This window comes from Prinia subflava, chromosome 12, assembly GCF_021018805.1.
Source record: "Prinia subflava isolate CZ2003 ecotype Zambia chromosome 12, Cam_Psub_1.2, whole genome shotgun sequence".
Lineage (NCBI taxonomy): Eukaryota > Metazoa > Chordata > Aves > Passeriformes > Cisticolidae > Prinia > Prinia subflava.
The window spans coordinates 9,836,733-9,863,305 of NC_086258.1; the positions used below are offsets into that span (position 1 = coordinate 9,836,733).

At 46.9% G+C, this 26,573-nt stretch overlaps 2 protein-coding genes across 14 annotated transcripts in view; one reads left to right on the top strand and one right to left on the bottom strand.

The window, feature by feature from the left end:
* The window catches only part of STRBP (spermatid perinuclear RNA binding protein), a 58,701-nt gene extending 53,086 nt beyond the window's left edge, over positions 1 to 5,615 (bottom strand). For 5 of the 6 annotated variants that reach the window (XM_063409894.1, XM_063409893.1, XM_063409892.1 and 2 more), the window contains exon 1: positions 5,169 to 5,322. The gene's annotated coding sequence lies outside the window, so the exon portion shown is untranslated. Of the gene's footprint in view, positions 1 to 5,168; positions 5,323 to 5,479 lie in introns of those variants that run through there. The other variant, XM_063409890.1, reaches the window with a different exon arrangement.
* CRB2 (crumbs cell polarity complex component 2) overlaps positions 4,485 to 26,573 on the top strand; it is a 54,067-nt gene continuing 31,978 nt past the window's right edge. For 3 of the 8 annotated variants that reach the window (XM_063409871.1, XM_063409873.1, XM_063409870.1), the window contains exon 1: positions 25,571 to 25,727. In XM_063409871.1, coding sequence (XP_063265941.1) covers positions 25,655 to 25,727 — 73 coding nt within the window. In that variant the 5' untranslated portion in view covers positions 25,571 to 25,654. Of the gene's footprint in view, positions 4,666 to 5,526; positions 5,618 to 5,984; positions 6,124 to 12,832; positions 12,897 to 24,463; positions 24,536 to 25,570; positions 25,728 to 26,573 lie in introns of those variants that run through there. The other 5 variants (XM_063409874.1, XM_063409875.1, XM_063409876.1 and 2 more) reach the window with 5 other exon arrangements.

Here is a 26,573-nt window from a genome sequence, read left to right on the forward strand (position 1 = left end):
AACTGGGGTCAGGGATCGGGTGGTTTAGGGTCATCATCAGCTCAGTCCAATGGCTCTGCAGGAACATTCCCCAAGGAACACCATCCCCGTGTCTCAGGGAATACTAAAGACTCCTGAGGGCCCAACACTTGAGACGCTGTGCCAGCACTCAATCTGCTGTGTTACAAGTCAAACAAGAAAAGTGTTCAAAGTGTCTTCTCTCCTAAGAATGGGAGGAAAAAGAGAAAAGTACAAGGCCCTAACCTCAGCCTGCCCTTCTCTGCTCCTACCAGGGGCACTTTCTATGGGGCAACACCACTTTCTCACCACTGAGTTCATTTACTGCCAAGCCAAATGCCAAGTTCTGCTTTAAAATCTAAATGAATTCTGGTTCATAAGATTTCTTCGAGTTTTGTGACATCTCACAGCAACCCACGAGTAAGACTGTTCTTTCCAACCAGATACACAAACATAAAATTTTTCAATAAAGACAATTTAAATGCACAAAAAGAACAAGAAGCAGCAAAATTTAATTTACTGGCGTAGCCATACACACCCCAATTTTATTTTCTTTTTAAGCATACAATTAAGGGTAATTTAATTCCCCTGTGTAGGCATCACATGAAAGAGAAACATTATTGTAAGAAGAGCTCAGTACTGTTGGTACACAAACCTTACGACAGATAAATTAGACCTTAGGAAAACAGCATATAATTTACATTTTGTTGTGTCAATCACCAGGAGCATCTTGGGGCTCTTAAATAGCACGCCAAACCACAACATAAGGGAACTAATGTAAATCACCACATGTGGCAGGATCACTTCCCACAATCCAAAAGCTCCCTAAAATGGATTTCCTAAGATTATTCCTCTTCAACATCCCCTTACACCTTGAAGTTACCAGCAGGTTATGGCAATATTTCACTACAGAAGAGTTTTGCATAGTCATAGAAAAACCAATGACGTAAGACCACAAAAGCATTGGGTTTACTAATTAATCCCTGGTCTTCATTACTGGAGAAGCCAATGGGCAGATGTGCAGGTGGCCCAGAGAATCAGCAGCCTGGCTGTGCATGGAAAATCCAGCTTTGGGTAGTCCCAGAGTTCTTGGGCTTAGCAGCAGAGCAGCCCAGGGTCACGCTTTACATCCCCTTCACAAACAGCAGGACAAATGACATACCCTGAATTTGTTCTGGGCTTCCCCTATAGCCAGCACCTGCTCCACGTTCTGACACCTCGCAGGAAATTAGCAGAAAGGTCAGGACGTGCATTGCACAGCAGAGCCAACAGACCAGCATGAGGTGGGCTCCAAGGATTCTGTCCCCTCCTATTCTGTGATGACTAGAGTAAGACAACCAGAAACATAAGGTAATTTACCTACTAAATAAAGTAGAAAATCCACAGTGCAAGATGTTTACTTGCTCATGTCATTTGTATGAATTCCTCTGCAGGTTTTTTGTTAAGGGACACGAACTGAGGTTTTCAAAGAACTGAAATAGGAACACTGCCTCTCTGTGAGCTGACACAGACACAAGCTGTGACACTGTTTTCTGTCATCAGTGCTCAGTGAAAAACTTGCACAGAAGAAGGAAAAACTACACAAGTGCCAAGAACTGCCGAAGTACAGCTGGAAAAAATATTGTCTTTGGCCTTGTAGCTTGTATCAATTATTGCTTTTAACAAAAGATACTAGTGATGCCTTTCAGGTAAGGCTTCTCCTTCCTTAAACTTCAAGTACAAAGTTTCTGTTTGTCAAATCACACTGCAAGTACAAGAAGCGTAGTCAAACTATGGTTTCTACAGAAAGGTTTGAGACTTGCATTTTTCTGTTCTTTAATTCTCTTAACAGTTCTTTCGTATTGCTTTAAACAGGAATTTTCCTTTTTATTTCCTCACTGCAGCATATTCAGCAGCAAAGCAATCTTCACCTGCCAATACTGCTGGGATGAGGAAATCCAGGACACCACAGCAGCCAAGTGCTCCTCATGTGGCCGTTGTCAGAAGAGTCCTGGCTCTCCCCAGCCCAGCTGGGGGAAGTCTGCTGCTGGCATGGTGAGAGACACCCTAAACCCCAACTCGCCAAGAGCTGGAGGTAAGCCCAGAGGTGCAGACTGACCCTCTGCATCTCCTCACCCCCACGGCATCTCCCTCAACATCCCAGCACCTCCTCCCACCTGTCCCGAGCACGCTGTAAAATGCACAACCTGCCACTGTTCTCCTCGTTCCATACTGACACTGTGACACACTGGCCACTCGTAGGTGTGTGCACCTCGCCCCAGCCCAGGACACAGCTCTGTGTTTTACAGACACTTCACCAGCAGGTTCATGGTGGTTTTTCACACAATTGGAAGCTTGTTAACCAGCCAGAGCCTTTCCCACTCCCCCTTACCAGCCATGGGTATGCTCTTCAAAGAGCTCTATTTACATGCCAAGCTACAAAGCAATGTGGAAAAACTGCAGCTTTTATGATTCCACAGTGAGGTTTTTCACAACATGAAGCAGCTTCTTAGACTTTTTTTTTTTTTACTTTTTTTTTTTTATTTCCAAGCAAGATTTCACAGTTCAAAAAAAAAAAAAAAATCTCAGTCCACCCACAGGCTTTTGAGGAACATTAACAGAGGGGCTTCAAAAGAAGAGAGCTCTGCGACCTTAAGCATTGCATTCTGAATGAACATCCATAGAAAAACTGTGTCCAAGTCAGAAACAAGAGTCACCAAACCCCACATATCCACCAGAGTTTAAACTCCTTCTCCCATGTTCAGGCATGGCTTGCCTTGTTCCATCTTGTGTTGTACCTTTCCAGCTACTTACTGTCTTCTCATTTACTTCTGCGCCTTTGGTTCGAAATCAGCTGTGTCTGAAATTCCTTCTAGGACAGCCACAAAGGCAGCTTTGGTCACTTCCTCAGCAGCACTGACACCAGTTACCCCTGGGGCTTCCCCAGCCCCCAACACACAAGTGTTTCTAGGTGGGATCTTTCTCCAGTTCCCCAAGAAATCAAGTCCTAGATTTCCACCTCATATTTAGCTGTCAACCACACAGAGCAAGAACTGGCACTTTATCAGCATCTTCTGTGTGCGGAGATGAAAAATGAGTTCAGCAGAAACAAGCCTGGATGAACAGCCCATGCAAATAAAGCCCTTTATAAAACCAGGACTAGCCAAACTCGCAAGACTAAAGATTCTCCTCAAACCAGAAATGCCAAAGCAGCACCAGACTGGAACCATCAACGATGAGATTCTGAGGAACACAGAACTGACAACATGAAACCTTCACTGTCAGCAATCCTACCCGCTCTTCTCCACATTTCTCCCTGCATTCTACACAACATGAAGCAAAGGAAAATGGTTGGAAAGCTCTAGACAAAAGAGAATTAGACATGCCAACAACTTCCAGAGACAAGTCTAACTTCCTAAAAATGCCCAGGAATTTAATAGAAGCTGCAGCCAGCTGCAGTCTGCTGACAGATTTCTCCTTCCTCTCTCCACTGGCAGGAAATAACTACAGCCCAGCTCGTACACCTTCCATGGAAGAGGTGGGGTCACTAAATTCGTGGAAAACGCTTTTGCTCTTCAGAGAGAGAACAGCGACCTTGAGCAGACACAGGAGCACAGCAATGCAGCCTCTCCAGAGACACGCCAGGCCCTCCCCGCTTCCATTCCAAAAGTTTTGTTCCAAGGCCTCCCCTCCAGGTAGGCAGCACTGCTCCATACTCCTTCCTTCCTTCCTCTCTGCCACCACTGCTGCTTCCTTTGGCTCTCAAAAATGATTACCATGTCTTTAAAAAAATCAAAACTACACCAAGTTTGCAAACAGTTCTTTTTTCTCCATTCTTTCTAAAGATTTTAAAGTATTTTGCATGAATGGAGGAAATTATTTTAATTTTCTGTCTTTACCCTAGAAGGCCAGGCTTCAAATGCTTCCTAGAACACAAGTATTTTAATTGAAGTTAAATAGCCCAGCTATTTTAATGAACTTACAGTTTCATAAACATTTTTTGGAACTGGAGATCTGAATTATGTGATATTCTTCACATTAATCCCCACTTAAATCTTTCTTTGCCTTAACCATATTTAGTATTCCTGAGTTGTCACGACAATATACAATTAAACTTTTAAAAACTGCTAACAAACTAGAGGACACAAATAGAGAAAAAAATTAATTCCAGTGTACCTAGGACCCCCACATTATAAATTTTGTCTTCTGCCAGACCCTGTGCAGGAGCTGCTTGGAATGCTCACTCTCTTCTTTCTGTAAATCACAAGGCACCATTTTCAGAGCCATGTAAATAAATAATAAGACATTTAGCCAGATAATGCATTTTTCCACTTTGACTCAAAACTCAAGTTTTGCTCTACTCAGTGGCAGGCATGTGACTCCCTGGTTATCCCTTTCACGCTCTCACTTCCAGAAGGAATAGCGGGTTAATGATTACAAAATCCAGTGCAAGGCAAACACAGAATGAAAGACGGCAGAAAACCCAAACAAACCGTGGACCATAACAGTGATGGCGAGCTCGGAGCCTGGAGCCTGCCGGGCCCCGGAGGGCGCCGCACGGACCGCACCGGAGCGAACTTGGGGGCCGAGCCCCTGCGGGAGCCGCCCAGCCCGCACCTGGCCGGGACCGCCCGGGGACACCGCGCACAGCGACACGGCCGCGCCGCCACCTGCGCGCCCCGCGGACAGGTAACGCGCCCCGCGGACAGGTAACGCGCCCCGCGGACAGGTAACGCGCCCCGCCGCCAGGTAACGCGCCCCGCCGCCAGGTAACGCGCCCCGCCGCCAGGTAACGCGCCCCGCCGCCAGGTAACGCGCCCCGCGGACAGGTAACGCGCCCCGCCGCCAGGTAGCGCGCCCCGCGGACAGGTAACGCGCCCCGCCGCCAGGTAGCGCGCCCCGCCGCCAGGTAACGCGCCCCGCGGCCGGCGGAGGGGCGGCCGCCCGCGCACGGCTCCGCCATGCCCCCAGCCCCTCCCCGCCGCCCCCGCCCGCGGCCCCGCGGGGCGCGGAGCCCCCCCCGCCCCACCGCGCCCCTCCGCGCGCGCAGCAGCGCCCCCCCTCCCGCGCCGCTCCCCGCGCCGTGTCCTGCCCTTGCCTCCTGCCCGCAGTGCCCGGTGCAGTGGGAGGAGCGGTGCCCGCGGACGGGCCGCCCGCCGCCCCGACCCCTCCCCGCCGCCCGCCCGCCTCACCCCGCTCGGCGCCGGCCCCGGCGCTGCCCCGCGGCCCCGTCCCGGCTCCGCGGCCCCGTCCGGCTCCTCCGGCTCCGCAGCGCCGAGCGGGGCTGCGCACGTGACCGCGCCCCGCGCCCCCATAGGCTGCGGCTGCCGGGCAACGCGCGCCCGCCCCTTCCCTGCACCTGAGAGCGCCCTGCGCCAACGGCGTACGGGGCGCCGCGCCGCCCTGCGCCAGCTCCGTAGCGCCGCCGGGCCGGCCGTTTCCTGCAGGCCGGCGCGGCCTTACGGAATCGGCGTAGGGCGGCTCGGCCTGCCCGGGTCCCCACCTGTGGCCGCTGCTCCCCGCGCGGTGCCGCCCGCCGCCTGGGCAGCGGCGCTGCCGCTCGGAGCGCTCCGCGGCCGCGCGGAGCGGGAGCGGCCGAGCCGCACCTGGAAACGCCGCTTGCGTAGAGCCCCTCCGAGAGGTCGGTGTGTGTTACGGACTTTCCGTAATGTCGTCAGCGCGGGCGCCGCACCTGAGGGCTCCCGCCGCGCAAACGGCGTAGGCGCGAGCGCGCCGGGCGCAGAGCGCGCAGCGCTGAGGGCACGGGCCGGGCAGGTGTGCGAGGGCAGGGCCGCCCCGGCCCGGCCGCCTCGGGGCTCCGCGGCGCCACCGCCAGTGCGGCGGCCCCGGCCGCGAACGCGAATAGCTCCGGCAGCCCCGGCCCCGCCGGCTGAGGGGGGCGCTGGGCGGGCCCGGGGCCAGCGCTGAGGGGAGGGGGCCAGCGCAGCGGTGCGGCACGGCCTCGGCCCCTCACGCAGCGCGCGACCTTGGTGGGTTTAATATCCCGCTGCCAAATCCAAAGCGGTTCAGAAAGAGCAGGTTCCGAAACTGAACTGAGGAATACTATCCATGTGAGCGGTTGAGCTCCTTGTGGAATCCTCAGTGGCTGAGGACAAATGAAGGCACCCTCATGATGTGTTTTGGCAGGTAGGGCTGCACAAGGAATGTGGTGGTCAATGATTTCCATCTTTCTCTTCTGGAGATCAAGACAAGTGGGTTTGAGCTCCCTGCAATAGTCCTTCCCAATCCCAGAGGGGTGGCTGTTCTAGAGCAGATGGGCACTGCGAGGGGAGGGTGGGAGAGCTCCCAGAGCTGATGTTCATCCCGCTCCAGAGCAGCCCTGACGAGCAGAACCTTTAAGTATGAGGTGAAAGTGTCGAGTCTGATGGCTTTTCTCTCTTCTCTGTATGGGCATTACATAGAACAGTTGTAGAACTTCATAATTCTGCAGCATTCCATGTGCTTCAACACTCAAATGGCCAATATAGTCACTTGAGTGCTTCAGAGTTTCTGCCAGATTTTCTAGGTTAAGTGCCTTTTGGAACTCAGCTTCCAGCATGCAAGTGCATGGCAATCGTATTCGATATCACTTTTTATACTTTTCAAAACCGATTTTATCCAGGCTGTGAAGATGAAAGACTCGGGAGCCCTATTCCAAAATAATCAGTACACAACGTGCTGTGCTGAAGCAGCTCCTGAGGGAACTTTGACCAAAGGCTGTAGGATCAGGAGATTTGTGGTGCTGAAGTGAAACAGTAACTTTCATTCAAAAGAGTGATTTCAGCATTAGAGTGGAAGTGGAAAGCACGTGTGCATTAATGAATTTACATACAGGGAGAGGTCCACCTTGTTCCAATTAGACTTGTATTTTGTGTATTTCTTTGCAAGCCTGTGGCTGAAGTGTCACCCTGGTTCTGAATAGTCAGACATTTCTCTGCCTTTGTTACAGACTTTTATCTTGTCATATTTGAGGATTGAAAGGAGAAACAAATATGAGGAATCTCAGTTACTGCTTTCATGTCTTGAATCAAGAGATTTCAAAGCGATGAATGAATTTAGCCAAATCTCCTGTATGACCTTAGAATATTAGTGTGGGCCTTGAAAAGAGGCAGAAGATAATAGCTGGAAATCAAGGACTGGTCCAAGGACTTAACAAGAGAACAGTTTTATTTGAAATTGATTGCATCAAATAGAGACACAGCACAAGTACAGCCTGGAGAAAGGCTGCTGGAAGGATGGTGGGATGGGAAGGGGCAGCTGTGAAATGAGTGGCTGTGCAGTGCAGCTGGAAATGTAGTGAGGAGGGAAAAATCTGCAAGAGATGGCACCTCAGGTAGTGAAGTTATTGCAGAGGTACAAGGAAGATGTTTTCAGCTGTGGTCTGAGTGAAATGTTGATTTTTTTTCTCGAGTTCTCCCTTGGGCTAATGATTTGCCAAGGGCAAAAACACAGAGGAAAGGGGATTGATGGATTAATTTGGAATACAGAGGATTGGAAGAGCTTTGGCGCTGCAGTACAAGGATATACATTTAACAAGGAAAAGAACATCTGAGGCTTGGAAAAAAGTTAATATCTGTCTTTAGGCTTCGTGAAATAAGAAGGAAGAAAATTGAATTTATAGCTCTAAGTATAGTCAATAAAAGATGGGGATTGAATTGTACCAAAAGCAGTATGGAATTAAGAGTTACCTTGGTGAAAGTTGAAGTAATTAACAATAATTATGCTCTTCCTTGGGACAAAATACTGGTATATAAAGAATTTTTCTTTAATTCTATAACTACGATGGAAATAATGTGTGTTTCCTACAGATTTTTTCCTAGAAATAATTAAGACAGTGTCAGATGTGCTTGACTGTTACCTACACCCCTGAGACAAAGGGGGGCCCCTGTAAGGAGGTGCAGGTTGGGGGCAGTGTGAGGCTGGAGTGAGGCAGGCGCTGGCACTGGGGGCACAGTGCCAGCCCCAAACACTGCTCTGAGCACTGAAGGGCCATTAGCTACAGGACAGGGAAACCCCCAAGTGAGCAAGGATGAAATGCAGCAGGCAAATTTCAAGTGTTTGGTGTTGTTTACAGACAAATGGGAACGCTCCTGTAGTGCCCAAGGGAAGAGGGATTTTTTTCTTGTTATAACTCAGAAATCTCTATTTGAGACTTGCCATTGTCCAGTGACCCAGTTCTTTATGGGTTTCAAATTCTGGCTTTAGACATACACTAAAGTTAATGGGATTTGTGCAAAGATAGCTGAGGGCAGACTTTGAATTGCAAAAAATAACTTCATGTGCGTGTCTTTTAAAAATCTTTATAGAAAAAGCTGTCTTTACATGGGAAATTAGTCTCATAAGATTGATATAGCAAAGAGTTTTACTTTGAAAAATCCTTACAAGATCTGTATTAATTTCTATTTTGAAATGTATCTCAGGCACAGAAGGGAGAGAATCAAGCAGGTAAGTATCCAGTGTAGAGGATAATTAAAAACTGAGAATTTGTGCTGCAAAACAAAAGATGATCTGATTTATGCTGGCAGTCCTTTATGTGCCTAACTCTTTACCAAGTTTCACCCAGTGCTTGCTAGTATCTAGTTGCAACCCTGAATGATTCTCTGACTTGGAGCTAGAGCAAAGGAGATAAAATGGTACTGGAGGAAAATCAGACACCAGGAGAGGAGGAATCACACCACAAAATGGTGCACAGGGTTCTTCCACTGCCAGAGCAGGCTCTGTGGGGTAACATTTCAGAGATGTTTTAAGCAATAGGGATGAGGAGCGGCTTGACAAGCAAGCAAAACTGGAACTAAGGAAATGGGAAATACTTTCAGGTTATGACTAATACAATTATTAGAGTGGCTACTGCAAGCACTGTGGTGGATTTAGCTTCAAATAAGAACAGAAGTTGTGCCATGTGTGATTGATTCCAGGTTGGGTTACAATTTAGAAGTGCAATTAGTGAGTCATCTGTTACTTTATATCAATTATTAAAAACAACAAAGGTCTAGGTTAAAAAAAAGAGTGCATGTCTCAGTGTGTGCTGCTCTACTTGTTAATTTTCTGATTTCACTTTGTTGGTGGTGGTGTCCCAGCTTTGCAGAGCCGTGGTACAGACTGTTCCTTAGACCAGCACGTGAACTGCTCTCGAGCAAAGCAGCACTCACCTGCCAGCCCCCGTGGTGTGGCCCTGTCACACCACCTCACACTCACCTGCTTTGGCCAGAGCTAGCCCAGGGGCAGTGTCTGTGGTGACCTGCAGGCCAGCAGCTTCCCGAAACGTTTGGAAACAAATTTGAGTGCTTTAATCTTATTTTTATAGGTGCTGTTTAGGACAGAGTGCAGCGCAGCTCGGCATTCCTGACAGCTCAGTTGTTGTGTAGCCTGTGCTGCCCTCCGTGCTCTGGTTGTGTTCTCACCTCATCTGGCAACTGCTGAATGTGTAAAACTTTTCTTCTGGTGGCCATGACAAAACTCACAGCAGTAAACACAGCTTTGAGGGACAGTACCAGGCTCCACGAGAGAATTGATCTGACCCAGCAGAGCATTCCTCATGAAATAAGAGGGCCTGGAAGCAAATGATATTACCAACCTTCAGTGGGCATTTAATTACAGTTTCTAATTAAGGTGATGCCCTAAATGGTCATGTGAAGTCTCCTGATCTGTAACGTGGTGTAACATGACATATCAATGTGGGGTGTTGGTACTTAATCTGGACTTCAGCATTCTTGTTGTGAATGAAAGTGCATGAGCCTGGTGTGCCCCTGGGAATGGAGGGCTGCAGCTGGCTGGGGCATCTCTGCTGTGGGGCTGTGAGGGGAAAGGGGCACAAGGAAGGCTCTAGGGTCCCCTTGTCACTGTGCCTGTGGGGTTGGCAGGATCGTGTACAAGTCACACACTGCAATTAAAGGGTGAGAAGTTGCCAAGACTGAGCACTGGTCTACAGCTTTGCTCTCTGGACGTGCCTGGACCACATGAACAGACATCCAAAGCAGGACTGAACGTCAGTTTAAAGTCTTTATTTATACTTTGTAATACACATTTGAGATGTGATTCTGTGATTGCTGAGATCTCCCAGTGGTTGGGGTTGATGTGGTTTGCACTTCTGTGTTGCTGTGCTTGTAGACATGCTGAACCAATCTGGAAATCAGCTGGCTTTTCCATTTGTGGGTAGGACATGATATGTGTGTATCTCATATCAATATGAGATAAGCATTTTCATTTATATCAGTGGCAAGTAGATAAATATTTGGGGGTATATGTACATCCTTTCTAGAAGAGCAGCGATGTAAAGATTGCTGGTTTAGAGGAGAGTGTGATTGGACCAGATAAAGGATGACAGGAGTTTGGTACAGGTCCTTGGACAGATATATTTGGGTGGGTTTTCTCCTTTTCCTTTGATGTTTAAGATTGAAAACCTGCCATCGTTCCAAAGCAGAAACAACTTGGGTGGCCTTTTTATCACTAATAGGCAGAGCAACTAGGCAGGACTGACTCCACTGAAAAGAGGCTCTGTCATCCAAGAGGTTTTCCAGGTCAAGATTAAAAGCAAAACAGCTCTCTTCACATGAGCCTTTGTACTGCATCCGTATTTTCTAAGTGCTGTTGGCTTATCTTTAATGTTTATGCTGCTATCAAAAATAAACCCAGCTTCTGTCTCCCCGGGTGTTGTATTCAACATCAACAGTGAATAGCCTTTTTCATTCCTAAATGCTAATTTCCTTTCTGTTTTCAATCTGTTTCTGGTACAATAAAATTTTGTTTTCAGTGGGTTTGGTTTCTTCCCTCTTTGGTTTTTTAACTGCATGTTTTCTCCTTCCCATATCTGTTTCTGTCTTGGCAATCATTATTTTTTGGTGGAAGCAGTAGCTGAGTGTCTGTCAATGACCCTGAAGCCTAGAACTTGAGTCAGAGTTTGTTTGAGTGCAGCTGGCAGCACAGTCATAATAATTTAAAGGAAAAAAAACCATTACCAAGATTAGCTTTTCATCAACAGACAGTGGGGTACTCTTAGGAATAATTGTAATTGTCTCACTTTGAACTGTGGTCAGAAATGTGGTCTAAAAATCTTGCTGTAATGAGGATTTTGGTTCTAATGAAGCAGTGTTATAACTTCATCAGATATTTGTGACACGAGAGCCAGAATTCAGTGGCGTTTGGAAAGTGCAGCCAGGCTGTACCCAGGGTTAAAGCACTGCCCTTGCTGAAGCTGGTGAGGCTGTTTCCAGTGCCCAAAGCCAGCACGGAGCGTGGCTTGGAGCAGATTGTCAGCCTCGTGTTGGTTCATCTCCACGGGGCTCCAGAGCAAACAGAAGCTCCAGCAGGCTGAAGCAGGTTACAAATGGGTGTTGAGCAGCTCATGGACTCTCTGAGAGGGAAAAAAAGGGAAAAAGGGAAGACTGAGCCCAGTCTGTAAAGATGGTGGACAGCCCAAATGTTTGGACAAATAGTTATCCTTGTGATGAGCATTTACAGTAAAGGATCTCCCAGGGTTTCTCACCCCAGTGCAAGTCCAAAGTGGTCAGATTAGGCATTGGAACAGAAATGTACCTGTATTTGGGGGAGAGTACAGTTTAATGTTCAGTGTAGCACATCTGTCAGTGTGGAAATGCCTCTTTAAACAGAATGTTGTCTTGGCTTCCTACCTTAGGTTAGAAACTTCCCATCAATCTTTGATTTAAGTTTGCTTGCATTAAGAGTGCGAAGTTGAGCACTGTTGGTGTATCTTGTATCCTGGTTGTTTTTGTTTTAATTAACCTGCCAAATAGTTTTAATGTATGCATGTAGTGCTATCCTATTTGCCTTTCCTGTTACAGATGCTGTGCAGCAGTTCTGCCTCATGCTCTGGTGTTCAGCCTTTCTATCAATTAAATAAATGTGAAAATTCTATTAGATGCAAGTGTCCACTATAACTTTTTATTTATCCTGCTTGTTCTTTGATGACCTAAATTATTTCAGCTGTTGTAATTACTTATTTAAGAACTATTGATCTCTCCGGGGTTTTTGTGGGAGGACTTAAGGAATAGTGTGTCTCACAAGCAGCATTATAGCTGCCTGCAAATGAAGGCAAGCAGACAGACTGTAGTAATGCTGTAGTAACCAGCTTATTTTAGGCTAAGTTTTATGTGAGATATTTATGTCCTCATTGAAATGCTAAGGAGCTGGGGTTCCTGCAGACCTGGGAGCACAGCTGTATGTCAGGCAGCACTTGTGTCCTTAGTGGAAAGCCCCCAGATTGTGTTCCAAAGGCATTCAGCAGTTGGGCCCTTTGCTAGAAACATTGAAGCTTGACTGCTGGGGCTCTAACCCTTCTCTGACACTGTGGTTTGTAGTGTGTAACACTAAAATCTCTAAATTCTTCTGTGCTTTAGTTCCTTCTGGCTATTAAATGGGGGATAGTGGGGATTTCCTGAGGGTCTAGAGAGCTTGCTTTGTAATTTGCGTTTGAAGCCAGCGTGCTGTGTTTGTTGTAGAGATCATGTAGTGTAACAAGGTTTTGTTGTCTGCAAAATTAAAGTATTTTTAAATTATAGGGAAATGTGAAAGCCAAAGGAAGAAAGGTTCTGCCGTTTCCTTTGGGTTTTGCTGCACTGTGCATCTTGCAGTTAGTCCCAACCTGTGTTAGCACTCCCGCTGGATAACGATCTGCCCTCCTCCCAAGGGACAGCACAGCGCAGGCAAAGCTGCTCCTCTCTGCTGTGCTCACTAATTGATCCCTGGCTTGGCCACTTCCAGCAAGGTCACACAACTGGCAGCTACAAAAACAGGATTCTGGGGGAAATTTAAAGGGGAAGAGTAGAAGTACCTTGCATGGGATTATAATTTTTTTTTAATTCATAAACGATTTATTGGATCTTCTCTTTTGTTTCTGCAGAAGTCTGAAACTTGGACAGGACCAAGAGCAGAAGATTGTCCATTGTGACGAGTTCCTGTAATTTGTGAGTGAGCCCTATCCTGCAAATTGCTCTTTTCTCACTTTGTAATTCCACTTCCATTTTTATTAGAACACAGCATGAGTATTCCTATTCAGGTCCTGTTAAAGGCAAAATGATTCCTAAGCAAGTATAGTGTGAACTTCTCTAATTTTTTCTTTGCAGAAGGTTTGTCATTCTGGCCTTGAAAGATATTCACGTGTTTGGGTTTTGTTTTCTTTTTGCAAGAGTACTTGAAATCATTCATGCTGCTCTCTCAGACTCCTGGTTAGTTCTAATGGTGCTTTACCATTGGAAAGGCGATGGAAATGTGGAGTTGAAGAGCCTGGGCAGGCAGCAGCCCGGGCTGTGAGCGTGGCAGTGCTGTGGGGCGGTGCCAGTCACTGTCACTGTCACGGCAGGGCCTTTCTGGGGAGCTTCAGGGACAGCTCCCCGCTCACACAGCCCTGCCCAGGACACTGCAGGCCTGCCCCAGAGCTGGTCCATGCTGCAGGGAGCAGTCCCAGGAGAACTGCAAATAAAAACCCGCCTTAGCACAGCGAAAGTGCTTAATTAAGACTGTGCAGGGTCTGAGTAAAGGAAATGGGCCAAACTCTGTGAAGGCAAGGCTTTAATACTGAGGGCAGAACAAAGCTGTGCTGCATTAGTAGCACATTCATGAATGGTCTGGCAGAGAGGGGAAAAGGGGCTTGGTTGACCTGGTGTGATCTAAAAATACATGGAATGTGCTGTACAGAGTCATAGCTGCTGCAGCATCTTTAAAGGATAAAATATGCAACTTCCTCTGAAGTGGGAGGATGGCAGGGTGTCACAGAGCAGGCATTCACCTTGTGTGGAATACTGTCCACTCACGTGATCCAAATCACAGTCAGCAGCATGCACTGTCTTTGTAGTTGCTCTCAATAATTGAATTATCAGCTAAATAGTGAAAGATTAGACACTATGTCTTTGGAAGAGAGGTGTAGAAGCAAGTCTGACTTGATTATTGTATCAAATCAATTTTTTCTTCATTGTGAGTTGAAGCAAATAGTTGGTGGTTCAGAATTCCTTATGTTCCTTCTGTTACAAAGAACTCTGCCAGTGTTTGGTGTTTTAACTCTTGTGTGAGACATGATACCACAGAGAGGGAACAGAAAAAAATCAAATTGTGTTAAATTGCCATAAGCTGATGAATTGGTTTGATACTGTTTATTCCACAACTCGAAGCAATTAATCGAATAAACGTTTGTTTGAGTCTTTAATTTGTCTATAAATACGTATGGTAATTATTGAGGAGGCAAGAAATCATCTCGAGAGTCACCTTGAAGCCGAGGATGAGGTTTCCCGGTGCATTCCTGGGAAGCGGCGCCGCGGTGGAGGTGCCCAGCCGCCGCCCCCGCGTGGCAGCCGCGGCTCGGTGCCGGCCCGGGCTGCCCGCGCCGCTCCCGCCCGGGGAAGGGCCCTGTGCCTCGGGGAAAGGCAACAGCACAAACGCTCCTGCTGCAGGGTCACACCTGCAGTTTCACAAGTGTTCCCTGCGCAAACCGAGTGTCAGCCCGTGTGTGGGGCGGTGGCTGAGGTTGGCAGTGTGTGTTCTCTGCACGGATCTTGCTTCAGGGAGCAGGGTTCAGTGTTCTGCCCAGTGCAAGGCACAGTCTGAGGAGGAGGTGGGGTGGAGATGGAGAGATGTTCTTTGTTGATGTCTGGCTATGGAAATGCCTAAGAACAGACCAACCTGGAAAACTCTCAGAGGAGTAATCCTTTATCCACTGTCACTTCTCTAAATAGTCTGTATTTATTCATGTATAATACACAGCTGAGCATTTGAAGTGAAACGTAGTAAATAGAAAACAAAACCAAATGGAAAGAAGAGTATGGAAGTAAGGGCTGAACGGGGAGTTTTTGTATTCATGCATGATTTGTGTATGTGTACATTCATTATAGATCCACTGGAAGTAGCAATGTCAGAACTTGAGATAATGGTTAGTGTTGACTAATGATATAATGATGAAAGCTGACTTTTGTTTCCAAGGGACCTTACAACCATACAGATTATATGGCATTATAAGAGGCAATTAATATCTGTGCCTCACAAAAATGGTGAAGGTGTAAATATTGACTTAGAGTAGCAAAAACAGTCATTACAGTCAACAGAATGGTAAAACTGCAGATTAGACAAATGCCATACATTACAAAGCACTGACTGATATGAAAGGCATGATCTGTATTTAAACACTTGACATTAATAAGTTAGGTTTTATAGGTTTAAAGTACCTATGGATTACATTATTCTTGAAGAGTACTTGGGCTAAATAAGAGCACAGCAGGATCTAGGGGAAGTGTTTGCTCACCAGCAATGGAAATGTGCTCCTCTGAGGGAGCAGCAGGGGTTGCTGAGCAGGATGAGACAGCTCCTGGCCATGAGAATGGGTGTGCAAAACGTCTGGGAACGACAGGCTTCCATTAACTGGAGAGAGCCTGGTGCAGAGACAGTCATGTCTGATCCTGGGGAGGAAGTGCCAGGGCACAGTGCTGCTTCCTTCCACCAGAATTCCTGCGTGCCCTCTGCTCCATACATAATTCAGGTGCAATGCATAATTAAAGCACTATAAAGCCACACTTACTTTCATGTATTTAAATTCCTTGATGAGCCATAGATGGGTTTTGCCCTGTGTGTGATTTTGCTTTGCCTGTTTCTGTAGTTTGCTGATACAGTGGGGACCATGGGCCAGTGAGTCAGCAGCTCCTGAGAACCACTTCCAAAATATTAATCAGTGCCAACTGTCAGGATTAGTATTCTCTTGGAAAAAAGTATAACTGTATAACAAAGTCTAATTAATTTGCAGTATCATACATTCACTTCCTCTGTTGGCAACATCTTTGTAAAGTACAGCCTTTTTAAAGTAAAAACCCTAACTTTTGAATGGTACAAATCTTACAGTAGTGGCAAAAAGCTCTGCCTTGAATGGCCTAGACTGTCATCCTTCCTAGGAGTAGTGTCGGTGTGGCAGCTGAGTGTGTGCAATGCCAACAGCAGCCCTGGTCAGAGACTCATCCCAGTGAAGCTTTGTGGTGAGGGCCAGGCGTGTCTGTTGTCTTTAGCACAGTGCAGTCTGCTCCCTTCTCTTCAACACTTTGCAAAAAACCTGTGAGTTTTTCTTGTTGTAATTGGTTTTGTGCCTTATTAACTTTAGTCTCTGTGCCAGCACACATAATGACTGGGCTCCGTTGTGCTCAACATTGTCTCTGTTGTGGTCTGGTTTTTAGGATATGGGTTTATTTTCTTTCCCATCCATGGTGGTATAGGGGCCACAAGGGGAGGGGTCAGTAATGCTGATCCAATAGATGTTTGTGCATCAGCTGATGCTCAGTTGCAGCTGCCCCAGCTGCCAGCCCACCCCAGAGGCTGCTCCTGAGGCAGGGCTTCTGCAGAGGCACTGGACAGGACAGGACGTGCCGTGGTTCCAGTGTGTGCTGCCTAGAAGGGAGTACAGGGCTCCTGCATTGCTCTCCAGCACTGTAATTCACAGCATTCCCTGAAAAGTGAAATGGCCAGAGCAGACACAATAAGCAGACACACAGCTCCATCAAATATTGATAAAGTAAGATTATTAATTAGAAGAGGGGTGTAGGATTAAAATGTCCCTGGAGTTGCATTCCCCATTTGATGTGAGAGTGCGGTTTTGTGGTCAGAGCGTGGGAAGCTCAGGACAACTGGAATCCTTTCTCATCTCTTCAGTGTGTTTGCTTAATGTCCTTAGTGATTCAGGGATATATAATTCTATTGACCAGAGTTGCTAGAATTCTGATATGCTCCTGTGGTGGCACTGCTGGAGTGAACTTTACAAGGATATATCTGTTAGTGTATTTTGGTGTGGTTTGTAGCTCATAAAAAAGAAAACCCCTCTGACCAAGCTGATAATTTGCAGTCCTGTTGTCCTGGAGTCTTGTCCTCCCTCGAAGAGCTGCATGTCTGTGTGAGAGGGTGGAAGCACTGGATCAGTTCCTTGGAGCCAAATGCCACTGGACACTTGGCCAGTGGAGAATAACATTTTGATTTTGACAATGTGTGCAGTGCTGAACTAAATAGATACCATAACGAAGAGAATGGATTGAATTTGCCAGTTATACAGACCTGGTGTAAAAATGAGCTTTCAATGTCTCCCGCTTGAAAAAGACACCACAGGTTAGCTGTGAGATTTCCTTTTAGAACAAAGCCCTGATCTGCATCACTAATAACAGCTGAGGTCCTTAAAATAGAAAGAATTTCCCTTTGAATTTCTTTTGAACAGCATCTGTATTCTCTGTGTCACTGCTGTTAGCTTTTCTTTTCCCACAGTTCTGGTCCATCAGGACAGTGCAGTAAAGATTTCTTTTCCTCTTAAGGTTCTTCCTCGTTCTAATATTCTACCTAGAAGAAGTGGTTTAGACCTGTTGTAATTATACAAGTTCTGTAAATTCATTCTTCCGTTCCTGCCCACAAACTGTGTGTTCTTGGGTCCCTCAGGATGTGTCTGCAGCAGCAGTTTAACATCCCTGTGTTCCCCAAGGCTCCTTTAGCTGATAGGACTCTCCAATCTGATGCGTCCTCCCTTTCTTTAAAATTTTCTCTTCCCCTTCTGAGTGTTCCCCTGCTCTCTCCAGAGCCATTACATGCTCTGACTATGCACTTCAGGAGATCAATATGCTTTTGGCATTCACAGGCATTATTATTCTGAGACTGTACCACTGGTATGTATTCATCCTATTAACATCTGCTCAAAATTCCCAACATCCCAGCACAGCTATCGGAGGATGACCGTGTTGTCCTTGGTCAGGCTCTGTGCAGTGGATGTTGACACCTGGTTTATTGTTGGACAGATTCCACTTTCCCTTTTGCTTTGTTTTGGCCTCATTTCACTGCTGGAAGCTCCGTTTCAGCTGGAGATGGATGGATGAAGTGGGAAGCGTTGTGTCCACTGCTGCTGTGGCAGTTCCTCTGTGTTACTGCCCAGATAAGTTATTTAGCTCCTGCACTGTAGGGGCCTGCTCTGACCTAGCAGTGAGATTCCAGCAGCCCTTGGGGATGTGCCTGCAATGGGAGCCCCATCTCTGCAAAGCAATAGAAAAAGACAAGAGTCTGTGGGCACAGTCAACAAATCACTGTCCTTACGGCTGATCTAACAGAGGATTATGAGCTTTAAAGCCATGGAAAGGGGATGAACTGAGGCTTTGGCTTCAGGTTTAAATTACTATTAATTATTAAATTATTAATCATTAGTTATTATAATTATAATTATTAATTATTAATTATTAAATTATTATTCAACTCTGTGGATGTTGGGTAGTGGGAATACAATGTCAGCTTTCTGATTGTAACAGAGCTGTCAATAGGGTTAGGTTAGGAGGGGAAAGAAGCAAGGAAATTGGAGCTAAGTGTGTATCAGTGGGGAAGTTAATAGCCACCAGTGGGGTTCACTGTTTTAAGATCCTGTCTGAAAGATGTAACCTCTTATAAACGGGAAGAAACTGTTTCAAGGGCAAGCACAATGTGTGCCATTCCTGGCTTTCCCCCCTGCTTTTTGGTTGCTTTGTTTTCCTCGTTGCTGCTCTCCCAAAAGTTGGTTGCTATAATTAGAGGTTTGTTCAGATTGTAATGTGCACAAGATTACTTAGGGTTAACTCTGACTAACATAATAAAATTAAAAGTAATCATTTGCTCATTCAAGATTTCAGGGAAATCTCTGTATTATTCCCCAAGTTAAAAGAGGAAATGTTGTAACAGCTCATACAAGTTGACTTTTTACCTTCCTAAGTGAAAAGAAGCTGTGAAATCTCAGAAATACTGGGTACTGGGCACTGATTAATCCCCATTGTCTGGCCTGAATCAAAGCAAATGCAGAAGCCAATGGAACCTGTGTTTTAGCAAGCTTTACAGGAGGCAGAAGGAGAATTGAAGAAATCTTTATTTAGTTTCATGTATTACAAGTGGCAGTGGTTTGTCATTTTCTCAGAACACACAGAGAAACACACACACAAATAGATTTTCTTGCTTCTTGGATTCTATTTTCTTCAGTGTGCTTGCCACAGTGACCTCCTGCAAAGGGAGACTGGCAGAAATATGCAAAGTGCCCCGGTTCAGAGTCAGGCACTAAAAAAAGCTTTGGCCAGAAGTTTTCTTTGAAAGTCACTGCTGGACCCTCATGACCCTCCAATGCCTCGCTGAAGGTGTGGGTTAGCAGAGCCAAGGAGCCGCAGATCCCTTGGGACACCACAGGGCAGAGCTGAGCTGCTCCTGCTCTCTGTGGTTCTGGGAAGCTCAGCCAGCTGCACCTTGGCTTCCTTTCTGCTCCCAGACACAGCAGAGGAAATTTTACTGAAGTCCTGTAATAGAAGGGTTCCGAAAGCTGAGTTGGAAGCAAAAAGGTTCATAATTTGCCCAGAGAGTGTAGCTAGGCTGGCATATGGAGTCACTCCCAAAGCTAATGAGAGTTAAATTGTCAGGTTTGTGACTTCTGTCTCATAAAGCATTAAAGCGTAACAAATGGTGCTGACACACTGGCCTTGGCATGGGAAGCTTCTTTAAATATACAAGATGCTGCTTCTTGCTGCGGTATATATAAAATTGGCTTAGATGCAGTGAAGTTTCTTGGGGATAAAATGGATAGTGTTCCAACAAGCTGTCAATTATGTTTCTTTCCAGAAATTATACATATAATTGGTGAATGGCAAGGCTGGATTGGCATTAAATAGTTGATTTAACGTATTATAATTATTTTTATGTTTTTCCCCGTAGTTCTTGGGAGGATTCTAGATGCATCCACTTCAATATTTTCTATCCAGCCTCCTAAGAAGCCTTACGTGTGTCTCATCTGAAAGATGCTTTGGTGCTTATTCTTGCTCTTACTGAAACGGTTGTAAGCCAGATGAAGTGATGCTTCATGGTGCTTTTATCAGTTCTTAGAAAGTTTCTAGATCCGTCCACTTGAGTATTTGTATACAACCTCATCAGGAACTTCAGGTTTTGGTGGTTTTTTTATTATTTTTATTTTTTCAGAAGCCATTGAGCAGATTTTGTTTCAGACATATCGATGAGCTCCTGTGCACATTCAGCACACAGGTTAGCAGAGCAAGAGTTTCAAGCTTCTGTACTGGGAATCAATATCTCCTCTGACAGAAGCCCAGCAGGAGCTCAGTTTGCCTGCTGGTGTGAGACATGAAGTAGAAAATGTGCATAAACCATGCTGGCCAAGAGGAGTGGAACAGAGCTGCCCTCAGGCAGAGGGGAGTGCTGAAGCCCTTGTCTCTGGTCCAGTTCTGCAAGTAGAAGCAAACAAAATACTCATTTGGAGACCCTGAGAACAAGCTTGAATGCTGTTAACGCTGATGTGAAGATCTGTGTTGGTCATTCTTAGAGGTTTGTTGAGCAATGTGACAAATGGCTGGTGATGGAGACACCAGGATTTGTCATCCCAGCAGAATGGCAGTGTGAGCTGTGGAGATCCCTGCCAGACCCTCTCACCCAAGGGAGAGCAGATCCCGCAGCTTGTGCACACCCACTTTAGGCAGGGCCATTGCTCTGGGGCATTTGTGAAGCAGAAACAATTGACTCACATGGGAGCTCATTCTGGGAAGTAATAATGCTAATACTGGTGTGAAACAGCACTTCCAGTATTTTTCTATTATTCCTAGTATTTCCTAGAAGGGCAGGAGTGTGCCAGCCCAGAACACTGAAAGTACTGGACAATATCCCCTCATTCAGTCAGGAAACTGAATGTGGGACTGTTCCTTTACAGTTGTCCCTTGCCTCCATACTGACAGATCTGTCTTTAGTTACCTGGGTTAGATTTGGAGATAACAGAAGTGTTTAGTGTTCATTAAGGTGCAAATACACAAAAATGAGCCCTGCATCTTTGGCATCTTGGAGAGCATCACTCATTCCTCAACATTTGGCATATTTGTGATCTACATCCATTTGACTTCCTGCCACCTACTGTGGTGACCGTGTCCAGTTTTCCCAGAGGCCTCATTACTGAGCAGACGTGCATGAAGTCTGTGAGGGAAAGCAGAGACTGCAGCTGGAAGGAAAACGAGGCAGAGCTTGCTGATATTATGCTGAATCCAAAGGTGTCATTCCCATGGCAGAGATAGATGTCAGACAGGACTTTGAGGCTACAATAATCTTCAGAGCTCACAGCTCACATGGTGCAGCTGGATGTGTTTGTTTTCCAGGTCCAAAATTCCCCTGTTTGGCCTTCCCAGAACACAAACTTCAGCGGAGGAGGTTCCTTCAGCCGGGCAGTGCTGCAGGGCAGCATCACTCCCTCCCTCCCTCCGAGTGTCGGTCCCTTCGGTTTTCCCCGAAGGCCGGCCTGGCTCCGGGGCTCTGGCAATGCGGAGCTCTGCAGCAAACGTTGCTAATCCAACCTCTGCAGCTGTCTTGGGGCCGGGAGCACAGACCTGCCCTCCAGCGGCGCCACAGCCTCCCTGAGCCCCGCTGAAAGTGGCGATTTACAAACGCGGTGGATCGGTTGTGACAAAAACAGCACCAAAAAGGCTTCTCAATAGTCAACACGCCTTCAAAACACCCTCAGATCCTGGCACTGTACTGGGGACAGCCTTCCCACTGTGACATTTTACTGCAGAACATCTTGCCCGAGACCCTTTTTACACCATTTTGGCTGCCTCTTGTTAGGTGATCAACATTCTCATCTTCCCGAGAGGCCCCTTGGAAGGGATTCACCTCCACCAGGCGGCTGTAAGCAGAGAAGAGGATCAAAGGGCACGAAGTTGACCTGCAGCAGTCCAGCAGGGTCTCACATAGATCAAAGGGTACATCCATGGTCACAGCCTGGCTTCTGTGACTTCCTTGAGACATAACTTGGCAGGAGTGTGGCCCTCTCTTCACCACAGCCTTGTCTGTGTGTTTGGTTTATCTGCTGGAGAGGAAGGCATGATGCTGGATATCTTTGTTATGGTCCTTACAGTTAGCTCTTCTTTGGGATGAGACGTCATGAAGATCTCTGAACAAGCAGCCAATGCTGCAAGGCAGAGGAGGTGATTTCAGCCCTCAGGCAAACACAATCATTCTGCTCTTGTCCTCTGGACAGCCCTCCTTCTCTTCCTCAGCACTGCAGTTTTATCTGAAATTGATAATTGTGCTCCAGGAAAGCGAAGCTGTGCCCAGACAAGAACCCTCCTGCTCTGCCTTGCCAGCCCCCTTTTTGCACTGCCAGTGCCCAGGACTGCCCAGTGCCCCAGGCTCAGGACTCTGAGCCTGTTTATCAGGCAGCATGATTCACTTGCCAGCAGTTCTGATTAGCAGTGATAGGAAACTAAATTTATTGTGTCTAAAAAATGCAATTAGGATGTCTCAAGACTGGAAATTTTGTGTGATTTTGCCAGGTTTTAATAGCAACTTTAAAGTTTGGCTCACGTCCCAAGCTCTGCCTTGGCTGCTCCGCTGTGGGGATGTTGCAATAGGTCTTGCAGTGTCCAGGGTGCTGCTGGCACAGTCCTGCAGGGTTCAGCACGTGTCCAGTGGCTCTGGTTCCCCAGTGCTGCTGTAACATTCATTTCTTCCCAGCTCTCCTTCGGTGACTTTGGCAGTGCAGAAGGGACACCTAGTGGGCTGATGGCAGACTGGGGACAGTGGCTGTTCAGGGCAGCAGGAGAGAGCCTGTTCACAGTTAGAGATTGGACTCTGGGGAACCCTCGAGCATTACAGCACCAAATTGTATTTAAACATTTCAGTGTACAGAATTGGCCTCTGAGTCTGGAGGCTTGAAATTCCAAAACCTGAAGTTTTTAAAAATATTTCTGGCACTTTTCAGCAGTGTCAGAAAACAAGAGAGTGTATGGAAGCAGCCAGGTTTGGCACAGTTTTTGAATGGAACTGGAAGATTTTTCTTCACTGACTCAACTTCCGAAGCCTGCAGCCACTGTTGGTGTGGACTGCTTTGTGTAATGTTGTTCCTGATGGCCCTTAGAGGACAAAGTTGGGAAAAAAATCATGACTGATGCTGTTGGCTTCCACTGTTCAATTCAGTAAAATAGGTTTGTGCCAGTGGTTCCAGGAGGTGAGGAGGGAAGGTGAGGCTGCCCTCTGGGGCACATGCACGTGACAGGAGAGAGGAATGGCTTTATTCCACTGATATTTCCCGGCCTGTCACACGTCTCCAGTATCCAATCTGCAGTATTAGGATTATTTTAAACCCTGTGTGAGGAAAGATTGTGAAACTCGTGCGAGTACATTGTTTTCTGAATGAAAAGCAGACTTTCACTGGGGTGCTTTGGTGTGTGGTTCTCCCTGAACTTTTTGTAGAAAGATGTATAGGATTGTTTTGTGACGAGTGTACACAGAAGTATAGAATAAGTGGACAGGAAGGTTCTGTGAGTACCCCAGACCTACTTTCTCCTTTTTCCTCTAATCCAGCTTGCCCACTGCTGCCCCATTTCCATGGCATGCATTTCCGGCTTGCGAAGGTTCCTGCTCCAGGCTGAGAATAGAAGCCTTGCTGTTATGCTGTCCTTAAATCTCTCATAATGAGTGTTACACCAAGGAAAGCAGCTGTGTCCTTTGGCTCCAGTTTTAATGCTATGTTAAAGAGCAGATTATGGTGACGTGGGGTGGCAGCGATGCGGAGGTAGCACAAACCATGACCAGTTTGGGGAAGGCTTTAGCAAGGATGACTAAGGGCTTGGAGCTTATGCTTTAGATAACAAATCCACCCAATTGTGCTCCTTTGGAAATGTAGTCAAGCCTAACAAATCAGGGCCTTAACAGAGTTGCATTAGGGTCGTTTAATTGGACTAAGCTGGTTAATACCCACATTGGCTTTTGTATGCCATGGGGGTCCAGCACAGGAGTGGTTTGCTGTTCATGCTGGCAAAATCTCATAAAATTGCAACCATGAACATTGATAAAATTAAATTCTAATGTCCTTACAGGTAGACAGTGGATTAAGGAATTTTGATTATTACAAGGAAGTTGCCTATAACTGCTTTCCTCTTCCCTCAGTCTGGCTAGTGTGCCACAAATGATGGCTCTGCCCAGGGTCTGGGGGTGGCAGGGCACACTGCACAGCAGGAGCAGCAGGGCTGCACGAGACCTCAGCCTCTGTGGGACAACCTACACTTTCTGTGTGGGGGCTTGTCACACTCATTCTGTTCAGGTAGTCCTAGAAAACATAAATTACCATGGATTAGGTGTGGTTTTTAGGTGTTATGAAGTGTTGCACTACTTACAGCAGTGCCTGGCTAAGTGCTTTGTTGCCATGTTAATTGTGCAGTGATTTATATGTATTTGCTGGGATTTGGAAAAGGTGGATGATTGAGAGTGTAATTCACACAGGTGAGGCAAAACTATTCAGAGCAGAAAGATTCTGCTCGCATCAGTGTTTGGTTACGTCCTCTGACAGCACAACCAGGGTCTAAGAGACAGAAATGAGTTCCAGATGGTTGTGGTAACTGGCAAGAAACTAATGCTGAGGCTGATCTTGAGAAAATAGCCAGGACACCAGAGATGAAAGAGGGGGCAGGGTGGTCCAGATAAGGTTGATAACACATGATATATCATCTTTGGAGCATTCCAAGGCAGGACAGTGAGATGAACCATTTGTTCCTGAGCTGCAGAGTCTGGGTGGTGGAAAGGCTCTTGCTGTGGCTGTTCTGCTTCTGCACTGAAGGTAAAACCCCTGCAGTAATAACTATCCCCTTTCCATGCACAAATCCCACTGGCCTCTGCTGCCCTGCAAGGGTGCTGGCATAATGCAGATTCCTCACTGTAAGAATGCTCCTGTTTTCTTCATGTGCAGCCTGGGTCTGGCTGCACCAATTCCTTGCTATCCTGCATATTTCTTGTTTAAACTAGGAATTTGTCTGGCATCTTACCTGTGTTCTATTTTCAGTTGTTAGTGAAGGGTGAGGCAATGTACTTAAATCTCATTACAGTTAGTTTAATCCAATTGTGATGTGGATTTAGAGAGACTTAGTAGTCTCGGCTGAGCGTGGGCTGTCTTTTTCCAGTTACTGTCATTAAACAATGCACACTGATAACTTTTTCCACTTCTAAAACTGAACCCGTGTATCCAAAGGTGGTGTGATGTGGTGCCTGTGTTTTGCACCTCTGTTCATCTCTGCTCCTTAGTTCAGAAGAGGGTTCCTGTACATTCTGTGAGTTCATCTGTCCTGTGGGATCACCCACCTCATGATGAGACAGCAGTAAAGAGTAGTGTGGACTAACTCTGGTTTTTGGGGTTAGCAGAGTGCTTTTGTCTTATTTCTCTTTGAACAAAGCAGCTTCTCTCAGAGAAGCGCGTTCGATCGTGCTGTGGAGTTTGTAGATACGAGCCGATAGAGAGCCCTGCATCCTCCAAGCAGCCTCGGTCCCGAGGCGGTTCTGGGGCCCGTCCCGGCTGTGGGGCCCATCCCCGCTGTGGGCCGGTCCCGGTGCGTTCGGGCGGTCCCGGTGCGTTCGGGCGGTCCCGGTGCGTTCGGGCGGTCCCGGTGCGTTCGGGCGGTCCCGGGCAGTTCCGAGCCCTGTCCTGGCTGTGGGCCGGTCCCGGTGTGCCCGGGCGCTCCCGCAGCCCGGGCGCTCCCCGCAGTCCGCTCCGCGCGATCCAGGCGGGCTTTGCGGCGCTCCCGCGGGCTCTGTCCGCGGGCTCGGTGCTGCCGGCCCGGAGCGCGGCCCGGGCGGCCGGCGGAGAGCCCGCCCCGCACCGTGATGCGGCCACAGGAGGGGCTTGCCGGGCTCCGGCTCCTGTCTCTCCCCGGAGGGCTTTAGAGCGGCCACTCTTACACTTGTCATGGAATTAAAGAAAACTACCTCCAGGCCGTACCATGCTGCTCTCCTGCTGCCACTTTTCCTCTTGTTCTGGGGTAAGTGTTTGTCTTCTGTGCCTGATTCCTACCCCGTTACTATGCAGTAACTTTGGATCAAATCTGTGACCTGCACTTATATTGAACAAATTGGCATCTTACAGTTGGATTTGTAGCCTGAAAACTTTTGTGTGGAAGATGAATAGGCATTTCATTCTAGATATGTTTTTCCTTCTATTTATTTCTTATCTCTTTTCGTCTTTCTCCCTGTGCACATGTATGTATGCATTTATTCACAAGAACTAAAAGTAATTAATTATTCGTGTAATTAAGTATTCAGCTATTATAGTAACCATTTTCTTCATTGGAAAGGTCTGAATATTTTGATTGTGCCCACACAGAAGAAACACAGACCTTTATTTCCATCCTACATGCTCTGGAAAGACATGTGGCCACAAGAGGATGGTATCCAGGGGAGAGTAGTGCCAGATACATCTGGTAGAGTATGTGAAGGGAGATCACAGGACAGGAGTGTCTCTACTTAGAAATTTTGAAAAAAGCAGTTCTATCTTCAAAGTGCAAGAAGCAATGAGGTAACAAAAGAGCCTGTCACACTGGTGGGGGGGTTGTTTTGTGGGTTTTTTCCACATTGAAAACTTATTTTATAGCCAAAGAATCTACTTGAGCACATGGGATTCTTCAAGTTCCCAAGACCATGTCTTTGGGTTCCATTGGCACCTTTGTTTACAACATCTTATGTTCACTGAAAAATAGGTATCTCTGTTTCTTCTGGAATAGGTGCCTAGAGATCTGCTGGGCCTAGACATCTGTTTTAGTCATCTAGGGATTATAAGGTCATGTCAGGAACACGTCCAGCCTTTTACTGGAAAGTATGATTGGGATTGA